At 37.6% G+C, this 12216-nt stretch overlaps 1 protein-coding gene across 1 annotated transcript in view; it reads left to right on the top strand.

Moving 5' to 3' along the window:
* Nucleotides 1-231: 231 nt before the first annotated feature.
* The window catches only part of RABL6 (RAB, member RAS oncogene family like 6), an 81533-nt gene continuing 69548 nt past the window's right edge, over nt 232-12216 (top strand). The window contains exons 1-2 of the mRNA XM_020981840.2: nt 232-787; nt 8931-9065. Coding sequence (XP_020837499.1) covers nt 658-787; nt 8931-9065 — 265 coding nt within the window. The 5' untranslated portion in view covers nt 232-657. The remainder of the gene's footprint in view (nt 788-8930; nt 9066-12216) is intronic.

Below are 12216 nucleotides of genomic sequence, written 5' to 3'. Positions count from 1 at the left end.
TGTCCCTGAGAATAGTGGGTGGGTGGGGCGACTCAAGAGAAGAATTCAGATTTCCACACTGCCCTTGCCCCTCCTCGCCAACCCACCCGGCTTCGCCACTCCCCCCACCCCCGCCATTTCCGTAGGAGGGGGGAAAGTGGGCGGGGACTCCGTTCCTCCGCGCGCTAGCTCCACCCACACTTTCCTGTCCCGTGCGGGCCCCCGTAGCTGAGGCGAAGCTCCGCGAGGCCCTCTTCTCACCGCCCTCCTCCCCTTCCGCCCGCGCTGGTCCAAGATGGCCACGCAGGCTAGCAGTTGGCGGCAGTGCCGAAGGCCGCGGAAGCTGTGCCACGTTCTGTGAGGACCCCTGGACCCCTGAGGAAACCGAGGCCGGGCTAGCCCGCGACCGTGTCCAGCCGAGCTGCAGAGAGCGAGAGTCCGGACAGACCGCTCCGCTTCCCCCGCCCCCGGCCTTGAGGAGGGAGCCCGCCGGGGCTCTGCCCAGGGGGAGGGGGACGGGGAGAGGCCACCCCCCAGCTGCCCCCCAGCCTCCCCGGGCATGGTTCCCCCCGCGCGCCCGCCCGGTGCTTGCCCCTCCCTGATTGAAGACGCCGGGGAGCCCTCGGAATTTTCCGGGACTGCTGTAGGGAGGAAGGCGGGAGCTGGGGAGGGAGGAAGATGTTTTCCGCTCTCAAAAAGCTGGTGGGGTCGGACCAGGCTCCCGGCCGGGACAAAAACATCCCCGCGGGGCTGCAGTCCATGAACCAGGCGCTGCAGAGGAGGTTCGCCAAAGGAGTGCAGTACAACAGTAAGTGAGGCCGGGAGAGGGTCGCCCCCCAGCCAGAGCTCCGGAAGCCCCTGCGCCCGTCACGGCTCTCGCCAACTTCGGGGGTCCCCGGGGCACTTGGCATCAGTGCTGAGCGCCGCTGCCCTGGAGATAAAAGGGACCATCTGCCTCCTCCTCTTACTGTAGGGGAAATGGAGCATCCTGACTTTTCTTTCTCCCCCCCTTTTTTTTTCCACGTAGTTCCTTATGGGAGTGGAAGAGAGGAAGCAGGAGGCTGGATTGAGGGTTTGGGGGGCTGTTAACACCAGACAGAATCACACTAAGTCAAAGCTGGAAGGATCATGGGATTTAGAGTTAGAAAGAATTGGTAGATGAGCTCATCCGGATCACAGGTTTCCTAGGACTTCAAGAAGGAAGATCAGTTCGTTAAGTGTCAAAGGATTTAAACCAATTCAGCTCCTTGACTGAAGAAACATGTTAGCCGAGGGGGAGGATGACATGACCTGCCCAAGGTCACACCCCAAGTGAGGGGGTAAAATCAGAATTGGAGCCAGGTCCTTGCCTACTAGTCCATTGCACACTTCACACTCTCCCACAGACTCTATGATCCAGTGACACTGGCTGGCCTCCTGGTAGTTCCTTGGACAAGACACCCATCTCCAGACTCCAGGCTTTCACCGACTGTCCCTCAGCATAGAATGCATTCCCTCTTCATTCCTACCTCTTGGCTTCAAATCCCGGCTAAAATCCCAATTTCTACAGGATGCCTTTCTCAATTTCTCTTAATTCTAGTGACTTCTTTCTGTTGATTATTTCCAATTTATACTATAAATGGTTTGCACATAGTTACTAATGTCTCCCCATTTGTTTATAATTTGTGTCCCCAAGGCTTAGCAAAGTTCCTGGCACATAGTAGCACTTAATAAATGTTTGTTGAGTGACTGATTACAGCGTTTTAGGAGCCCTAACAGATCTAATTTCTTTCTCCTAATCCCCCCCCCCAAAACACACACCTGGGCCTTTTTTTTTTTTGGAAACTCGCTAAAGGCCTGAAGTAAGGAAAAGGGGAAATTCCATTTAATTCAACAAGCATTTATTAAGCATCCACTATCAGCTAGGCACTGTGGTGTGTGCTGGAGATACAGAAATTAAAGGTCAGTCTTCATTGGTAATATGCTTCAGGATGAGTTTCAAAGGATGGTGCCAAGTTTGAAGAAAAGTAAAGTAGTGGTCAGATTGAATTAGTCCTGTCTTCTGGGCCCATTCAGTGTTCTGTGCCTGTCATTGCTCCCCTAACTCCCAGATTTTTAAGAATTTGTAGTTATATATAAATAGACAATGTGACCAGATTCAATTTTTGTTTTGTTTCTGTTTTTTTGAATCAGTTTTAAAGGGGGCAGCTAGGTGGCCCAGTGGATAGAGCTCCAGCCTTGGAGTCAGGAGGACCTGAGTTCAAATTTGACCTCAGACACTTGACATTTATTAGCTGTGTGACCCTGAGCAAGTCACTTAACTCCAATTGCCTCAGCGAAACAAACAAAAAAAGAATCAGTTTTAAATAGTATTTTTTGAGATGATCCCACATGCTATCACAAATGTAACCAAGACCAAGAGTAGCTGGTATTATTAGTAGTATGTAGCTATTTTTGATACAATGTATTAAAAACCAAAACATTGCCCTTTTTAAAAAAAAAGTGTAGTAGCAGTTTTTATTGAAAGATGTTTATATGACTACCTATTAAATGCCCAAGGCAGCCTAATAACGATGGAAGATTGCATGATTGGGAGTCACAGGGCATGGGTTCAAGCTCCTGCCCTGACTGTTAACTATCTTTTGTGTACGTGGGCAAGAAATTTGATCTCCCAATGCCTCATTTTTAAAATGAGCAGGTTGAATTACATGAGCACTTTGCAATTCAAAATCTGTAATCCTCTGTGTGTCCTAGGTGCTATGGAAGTTTACAAGATACTGGTGAGGTATAGTTTTTCCCTCAAGGAACTTTCTGTCTTTCTAGTCTTATTTTTATTTAAACTTGATTGTATTGTCATGCTGGGAGGTACTGTGCTGTACAATTGTATAATTACCACCAAATTGAAGTTATACAAGCCAGATATGACTCTAAGACAGTGATAATTTTCTTTGGAAAGGTGAATGAGAATACAGAAGTTATAAAGTCTGCAGCGTATGACATTGATTCTCTTCTTGCTGCCCTTACACATTCTAAATAGCTCTGGATAGGACATAGCTCATTCTGTATGCTCTGTAAATGATATATTGATGAAAAGGCCATGGTAGCAGTTTTGTTAAGCCTCTCTTTGTTTTTTGTTTTTGTTTTGATTTTTTTTTGGGGGGGGGGTTTCTAGGCACTGAGGTTAAGTGTCTTGCCCAAGGTCACATAGCTAGTAAGTGTCAAATGTCTGCCAGAGCCGTACTCTATCCACTGCACCACCTCACTGCCCCTAAACCTCTCTTTGATTGAAAAATATTAAAGTTATTGCTCACTAAAGCTTCTGATAGGGTCTTTGGTACAATGTTCTAGATAGCATTGCCTATTTTTGCCTAAGAAATTACTACATAATTTGAAAACTTAGCCTCTTGTTCTGTAACACATATGACTGAAAACTTAATTCTAGAATTCTCAGAGAGTAGATTAGCTTATAATTAATTTGATTGTAAATTAATACACCCTCTTATATAATAACTTATAGTCTGTTTGAGTCATGTGCTTCTTCTTTGTAGTCTTAACTTTCAAATGTGGATTTTGAAAAAAAAATTGACAGTCATAAAATCATAGGTAGGATCTCAGAGGTCATTGAGATGAACTCTCTCATTTTACAGAATGAGCAAACAGGCCCAAGGAGATGAGTGACTTGCCCGAGGTCTTACAGGTAGTGAGGCAGAATTTGAACCTCAATGCCTTTCATTCTTCCTTTAATTTTTTTTTTTTGATTAAGAAGCAGTTCTGTGGGACTGTGTTTAGTAAAGCTCCAGAAAGCATGGATACTCTTACTGTATATAATCTGTTACACATTGTGAACAAAATGATAATTTGAAGATAATAGAGAAAGTGAGAATTTAAGATTTTCATCATACTCAAATAATATAAATAAACTCCTCATCTCCCAGACATTGTTCTATCCTCAGGTAAGTTTTTTGTTTGGCATGTTGTTTGACATTTAATTTTACTGTATTACAAATCAAGACAACAAGCATTGGCAGCGTTTAAAAGCTTTTCTGTTGTACTTTGACAGTACTTCTTTTCACTCCATTTTAAATAAAATTTGGGATAGGGGGTCCCTAGGGCTGTTCAAAACAAAGCTTTCAATCTTCATAGTAACTTGCCTTTGTGTTAGGATAGGATATTTAGAAGATGAACAGAAAAGCTTTGTCAGATTTAAAAACAAAGTTAACTATGGCTGTATTATAGCTGTAATTTATTTTCATTTGTTTCTTTCACTAAATGTTTAAATTCATCAAGGTAGAGGAATGAAGTCAAATAACTACCTTACCAAATAGTTCATATAAATTAGTAGGATTTATGTTTAAGCCCCTGGTTTTCCTTTAAGCTGTAACTCATCATTAATATGACACTGTGTTTTAAGAAATGTTTTTAAATGACTCTTTAATCCCTTGGAAATTTGGAGCAACAATCTGGAATCTGTTCCATCTCAGAAATGTCTCTTTTTCTGTGGAGGTTGCCCACTGATCCCAAGTGGGCTGAGAACTAGGAATTTTCATGTACTTGTTAAGGAGAAAAAAAATATCTATTACTTCATGGGCTCTGAAAATTTATAGAGACCTTAGAGATCATCTGTTTCAGTTACTACCTGAGAACAGTTTTGGTGGAATAATAAGGTGGAAGCTGGATTGTAAAGGAGTAAGAAGAGAGTGGGAAGTGAGAAAGTGGAGGCATCTTTTGTGGACACTTTTTTTGTAGTTTAGGGTTCTGGCCTGGGTCCTCTTCTCTTCTCTCTTTATACTGCTTCACTTGGGTGAGCTCATCTCCTCCCATGGATTTAATTATCTCTGTGCTGATGATTTTCAAATCTACCTGTCCTGCACAAAACTGTTGACCTACAGTCTTGCACCTCCACTTGCCTCTAAGACGTATCAGCCTGGATGTCTGAATTTTGAATGTCAGAAGCTGAATTTGAAATCAGGGAGGTGTTTTTTTTTGAGTCTAGGCCCAGCACTCCATCCATTTCATCACCTAACTACCGCATTAGGGATCAAGAAAGGCTTGACTTAAGAGGTATAGTGTATAGTACCTCAACCAAGTCTTGAAGAAAGGCTTGGATGAGAGTAAATTTCAGGTGTAAAGGCAGGAGATATCTGTAAAATCAGAGGAATAAAATTTTCTTTCAGATGTAAATCCTATGATCCTTTGCTTGTCCTGGCCTACCAATTTATACCTGATCTGAGCCAGGTGAATGATCTGTTCTCATTAAGAAATATTTTATATAGAGAATAAGATGTTAAAATGTATTGTTTGTATATTTTTTTCAAACCTGCTAGCAAACCAAATATATCTGGTGGTAGTTGTATTTAGGTTTTAATAACCTTTTCCTATTTCCCTTATTGCTGGTCTTATCACAGGTTTTCTTCCCAAAACTGAATTTTTACATGTAACTCTTCTTCACCTGACATATACTAGTATTTGGCTTCATTTTTTAATTTGAGATGTGCTATTTACTATTAAGAAAAAAAGTGATTATCAATTGTCTGATCCAAGATTTGAAATAAATTAACATTAGTTCTTTTATGAAATCTCTGCTTAGCTTTTCAGCTACCCCTTCTATTTCTTATAATTAGAGACATCATCCCCTTTGGTTTGCTGAGGTCTTAATATAGCACAGTATCACTTACCTGACTGGATATGAGGCAACAAATTGTTTTATTTCCTTTCCCACCTCACCTTGGCTGAACATAGAAAATGACAGCATTTAAAAACAGACATTCCAGCATTCACCAAAACTTTTTTCTCAAATAGATCACACAGTAGTCCAGTACACATTTAAAAAGGTCCCAAAGTAAAAAGGAAACTTCATTAGTATTTAGAATAGAGAATTTACCTATCACAGAAACTGGAGTTTTTTGTGTTATAATTTGAGATATAAAGGGGAAAAAAAAACCTCAGACATTTCTCATTAGGATATGTATATCTTTTAAAAATAAAACAAAAACACCCTAGGCTTGAATGATGCTTATTAATCAATGAATTAATTCATTCATAATTAATTAATGGAGCAAGTCAGTTAACATCCTTAAACCTCAGTTTCCTTATTTGTAGACTGAGATGGTAAAGATCCTAAGGCCTCTTCCAGGTCTAGATCTGTGGTAGACTACATACATAAGTGGTTGATAGTGCTGATTGGAGAAACCTATCATGTTGATGGATGGGGCAGTTAAATGGTGAAGTGGGTAGAACTCTGGGCCTGGAGTTCAAATTCAGCCTCACACAATTACTAGCTGTGTGACTCTGGGCAAGTCACTTAACCCTGTTTGCCTCAGTTTGCTCATCTGTAAAATGAGCTGGAGAAGGAAATGGCAAACCACTTTATCATCTTTGCCAAGAAAACTCATTAAATAGGATCACAAAGAGTCAGAGACAACTGAAAATGACTGAACAACAACATTTTTACAAAAGTATAGTTCAGTGCTAGTTGCTCTCTTATTATTGATAAATCTTAGGAAGCTGTGAGCTGTCCCCTTTACATGTTTTGCCACTGTGCAAATTTTCTAATTCTGTTCAATTAAAATGCAAACATTGAAAGTGATACCTGTTATCTTGTCAGACTGAAGGAGGTCAGATAAAAATTGTTAGAAATGGCCTACATAGAACTTGTAGACTAGTAAGCTCTAATAGCAACTATCTAAAAGAGATTGTTTTGGGATTTTTTTTAATCTCCTGAAATAACTGATTAGTTATTATAATTTAAATTTTAAAAATTAATTTAATATCACTTTTACCTGAAAGTAGTATAGGGGATGGCAGAGGATGAGATGGATAGATAGTATCATAGAAGCAACATACATCAACTTGGACAGACTATAAGAGACAGTGGGAGATAGAAGGGCCCAGTGTGCTGGGGTCCTTGGGGTCACAAAGAGTTGGACACAACTGAACAACAACAAAGACATAAAAACAGAGCTACCCCGTTATTTTTATATTTAGCTCTTTGGGATATACTTGGTATTATTTCAGTTTTATCACCTGGGGAACTAAAACTCCTAGAAGAAAACTAACATTTGTTTTTGTAAGACTGATAATATCTGGTAAATTATGTAGTGCCAGAGTTTAAATCATTCAAGGCATTTTGCAGTTTATAAAACTCTGATGAATATTTCTAGCAGCCTACTAAAATATGAATCAGACAATACCCTAATTTGGTGCAGACAAATTAGTGTTAGTCTGGGCCAATATTGGTTCCTAAACTAAGATACTGTCCATGTTTCCTAGTACTTCATTCAAATAATACTGAAGATAAAATTCTATAGTGTTCTTTCTCCAAAGAAATCTGAGCTTTTTCACATTCATCTGTATAATAGCTATGTGAGGAAAGAAGGAAAGAATTATTACTGGTCACATTTTATAGAGAAGCAAATTGAAAAAATAGCTGTGTTAGAGAAGAAAATATGAAGATAAGATATAGAAAGAAATTGAAACCTTAAAGCACTGTATAAATAATGTTGATGATGTTGTTGTTATAATATCCAATGTGGGAGTAAAGACTTTGAAGCTAGCACAAGTTTATGAAATAGGGAGAAAGAATATGTGCCTGAATATGTGATAGCCACATTTGTAGCAAAACACATGCATACTTAATGTTCAAAGAAGACCACCCACCGTAGCCATTCACATAGTAAAGGATATAATGGAACATTAGCTTGGAGTCAGGAAGACCTTATTTTGAACACTGCCTTAGCTGTGTGCCCCCTTGGTGTGCTGTTTCTTCTCTCTTAGTTTCAGTTTTCTTGTCTGTAAAATGAGAATAATGTATATAATATGTGTAATATATTTAAAGCTCTTTATAAACCTTAAAGTGCTATAGAAATATTGATTACTGTTATCTTTACATGTTTCCTGAAGAGTTAGCAATTACTCAGAAACTTTTCTTTCCTTGTGACAAGGACAAATAAACAGTGTTTTCTAATCTAGATTCTTATAGCCATTTATTATGGATATATTTGGGAGGTATTGCCCTTTTTTGGCCTGGTTTCAGGGATATTAACAATTTCCATATGTTAGCATCAGAGTCATTAAATTTCTTATATTTGATTTAAAAATCTATATCACTACATTGGTATCTTAAATCAATAACTATCATTCTATAAATACTGGCAAAAGATTTGGGGGAAGGGAAAGTGATAATGAGAAGTATATAGGATAGGTGATCCATGGGATTTTTTTTTGCCCTATCAAAAGGAGCCACAGACTAAAAACATTTGGGAACTACTGGTCAAAGTGGATAATTTAAAATATGGTTTAAGTTAGGAGGGCAGTAAATTTATTTGTAAAAGCTTTATTGAAAAAAACAGTACATTTAGATGAGAGATATTAATTAGTAGCTATAATGTGTTATGGTTTTGGGGAACTCTCAGTGTGGTAGTTCCTTCTATTGGCACAGATAAACTGTCTGGAACTTTTGTATTTAGTTGCCCAGGGTACTAGGTAAGTGACTTGCTCATAGTCACACAGGTATGTGTCAGAGACAGAACTTGAACCCAGATTTTCTAGACTCTAAAGCCAGCCCTCCCTATCCACAGTGCCACACACTGCCTCAGTAAATTCTACAACTCTCAAGTTGAGATGGAGAGTGTTCTAGCTATCTAAGACAAGCATGGAAATTAAATTGGGAGGAGGGAATTAAGGGAAATTTGAGAAGCTTGATGCAGATCTTGGAGCTAAGGAAAATGGAAAGTTCTAAAAGTTGGGCTTTAAAGTTGAGTGTAGAGGTTTAAATTTTATATTACTGATGAGTTACCACTAATGGGTTTGGGAAATGGAACTGATATGATCACAGGGGCAGAAAAACAAGATGGTTTGATAACATTGGAGTGTGGACCGTACAAATGAATAAATGAAAATAGCCAACATACATTTCTTTCATATGTTTTTCTTACCCTCTTTTTGACCTCTCTCTCCTTTTCTTTTTGACCTAGTGAAAATAGTGATCCGAGGAGACAGAAACACAGGAAAAACCACCCTCTGGCACAGACTCCAAGGGAAGAAGTTTGTGGAAGAATATATACCTACACAAGAGATACAAGTCACCAGTATCCACTGGAATTATAAAAGTAAGAAAATATAGGGATCCTAGGTAAAGATGGGTAAAACCTTAAGTGTGATTGGTAAGGTAACTTGCCGGCCTTGAATGCTAGTTAAAAATTCTACTGCAGCAACTGTAATGTCCTTTCTAAAAGATTTGTATCTTTTTAAAAAAAAAATTTATGTCTTTGAAGACAACTTTAATTTTCTAGGATTCCTTTGAAACTTATTTGTCTATGCTACAAAAAGGGTACTTCATTTCAATCTCTTAATTTTGCTTTAAAAAATTTAATGGTACCTAGTTAAACTTTTTTTTTTTTAATTTTGAGTTTCAGATTCTATCCTTTGCTCCCTCCCCTCTTTCCTCCCTGAGACAATAAGCAATCTGATTTGGATTATACGTGTGCAGTCACATAAAACATGTTTCCGTATTAGTCATATTGTGAAAGAAAACTCAAACAAAAAAAAAAGAAAGTGAAAAAATAGCGTGCGTCTGTCTCTATTCAGACTCCATCAGTTCTTTCTCTGGAGGCAGATAGCATTTTTCCACATGAGTTCTTTGAGATTGTCTTGGATTGTTGTATTGCTGAGAACAACTAAATCATTCACAGTTATTGATTGTACAGTGTTGCTGTTACTGTGTACAGTGTTCTACTGGTTCTCTTCACTTAACTCTGCATCAATTCATGTAAGTCTTTCTAGGTTTTTCTGAAATCATCCTGCTCTTCGTTTCTTATAGCACAATAATATTCCATTACAATCATATCCCACTACTTGTTAAGCCATTCCCTACTTGATGAGCATCTCCTCTATTTCCAGTTCTTTGCTATCAGAAAAAGAGCTGCTATAAATACCCTTGTACAGATAGGTCTTTCTCTATACAGACCTAATAGTGGTATTGCTGGAACAAAGGGTATGCACAGTTTTGTGGCCCTTTGGGCATAGATCCTAATCGATCTCCAGAATAGTTGGATCAGTTCACAACTCCACCAGCAGTGTAGAAGTGTCCCAATTTTCCCACATCCCCTCCAATATTTATTATTTTCCTTTTCTGTGCTATTAGCCAATCTGATAGGTGTACAGTGGTACCTCAGAGTTGTTTTAATTTGCATTTCTCTAATCAACAGTGATTTAGAGCATTTTTTCATATGACTAAAGATAGCTTTGATTTGACTGAAAACTGCTTGTTCATATCCTTTGATAATTTATCAGTTGGAGAATGACTTATATTCTAATAGATTTGATTCAGTTTTCTATACACTTAAGAAATGAGGTCTTTATCAGAAATTTTTGCTGTAAAATTTTTCCCCATTTTCTGCTTTCCTTCTAATTTTGGTCACATTGGTTTTGTTTGTGCAAAACCTTTTTAATTTAATATAATCAAAATTATCCATTTTATATTTCTTAATGCTGTCTGTCTCTTATTTGGTCCTAAATTCTTCCCTTATCCATTTATCTGACAGGTAAACTATTCCGTCCTCCCTTAATTTGCATTTCTTCTAGATCCATAAAATAAGTTTTTTGGTAGTTTGATTGGTATGACACTGAATAAGTAAATCAACTTAGGTAGAATTGTCATTTTTATTATATTGGCTCAGCCTACCCATGAGCAATAAACAATGAATGTTTAGATCTGATTTTATTTATATGAAAAGTGTTTTATAATTGTGTTCATATAGTTCCTGAGTTTGTCTTGGTAGGTAAACTTCCAAGTATTTTATATTGTCTGTGGTTATTTTAAATGGAATTTCTCTCTCTTGCTGCTGAACTTTGTTTGTAATATATAAGAATGCTGTCGACTTATGTGGGTTTATTTTATATCCTGCAAATTTGCTAAAGTTGTTAATTATTTCAACAAGTTTTTTAGTTGATTCTCTAGCATTCTCTAACCATCATAACATCTATAAAGACTGATAGTTTTGTTTCCTCATTGCCTATTCTAATTCCTTCAGTTTCTTCTCTTATTGCTATAGCTAGCATGTCTAGTACAATATTGAATAATAGTGGTGATAATGGGCATCCTTGCTTCACCCCTGATCTTATTGGGAAGACTTCTAGCTTATCCCTATTACAGATAATGCTTGCTGATGGTTTTAGATAGATACTAGTTACTGTTTCTCTTATTCCTGTGCTTTAGTGTTTTTAATAAGAATGAGTATTGTATTTTGTCAGATGCTTTTCTTTTTCTGCATCTGTTGAGATAATCATGATTTCTATTGGTTTTGTTATTCATATGGTCAATTATTTTGATAGTTTTATTAATGCTGAGCTAGCCTCTTGCATTCCTTGTATAAATTCCACCTGGTCATAGTGTACGATCCTTGTGATATATTGCTGTAATCTCTTTGCTAGTATTTTTTTTATATCAATATTTGTTAGATAAATTGATTTTTAGTTTTCTTTCTCTGTTTTCGCTCTTCCTGGTTTAGGTATCAGAACCATATTTGTGTTGTAAAAGGAATTTGGTAGTACTCCTTCTTTGACTATTTTTCCAAATAATTTATGTAGCATTGGGATTAATTGTTCTTTAAATGTTTGGTAGAATTCACTTGTGATCCATCTGGCCCTGGGGATTTTTTCTTAGGGGATTTATTGATGGCTTGTTCAATTTCTTTTTCTAGGATAGAGTTATTTAAGTATTCTATTTCCTTTTTGGTTAATCTGGGTAGTTTATATTCTTGTAAATATTCATCCATCTCACTTAGATTGTCAGATTTATTTGGATATAATTGGGCAAAATGGCTTCTAATAATTGCTTTAATTCCCTCTTTATTGGTGATGAATTGAATTCTTTTGTTTTTGATGCTGGTAATTTGGTTTTCCTCTTTCCTTTTTTAAATCAGATTAACAAATGGTTTATCTATTTCATTGGGGTTTTTTTTTTTCATCAAAAAAATACCAGCTTCTAGTTTTATTTATTAGCTCAATGGTTTTTTTCCCCAGTTTTATTCATCTTCAATTTTTGGTATCTCCAATTTTGTGTTTAATTGGGGATTTTTTATTTGATCTCTTTCTGTTGGGATTTTTTGTTAGTTACATGCCCAAATCATTGATCTGTTCTTTCTCTCTTTTACTGATGTAAGCATTTAGAGATACAAATTTTTCCCTAATTTATCTCTTCACTGCCCTTTATTGAATGTAATTTTTATTGCATTCCTATCTGAAAAGGATGCATTTGAT

The sequence above is a fragment of the Phascolarctos cinereus genome, unplaced genomic scaffold (genome assembly GCF_003287225.1).
Source record: "Phascolarctos cinereus isolate Bilbo 61053 unplaced genomic scaffold, phaCin_HiC Scaffold_2;HRSCAF=192, whole genome shotgun sequence".
NCBI classification, from domain to species: Eukaryota; Metazoa; Chordata; class Mammalia; order Diprotodontia; family Phascolarctidae; genus Phascolarctos; species Phascolarctos cinereus.
Note: the sequence above shows the minus strand (reverse complement) of the source record. Positions and strands in the feature narration are given on the sequence as shown.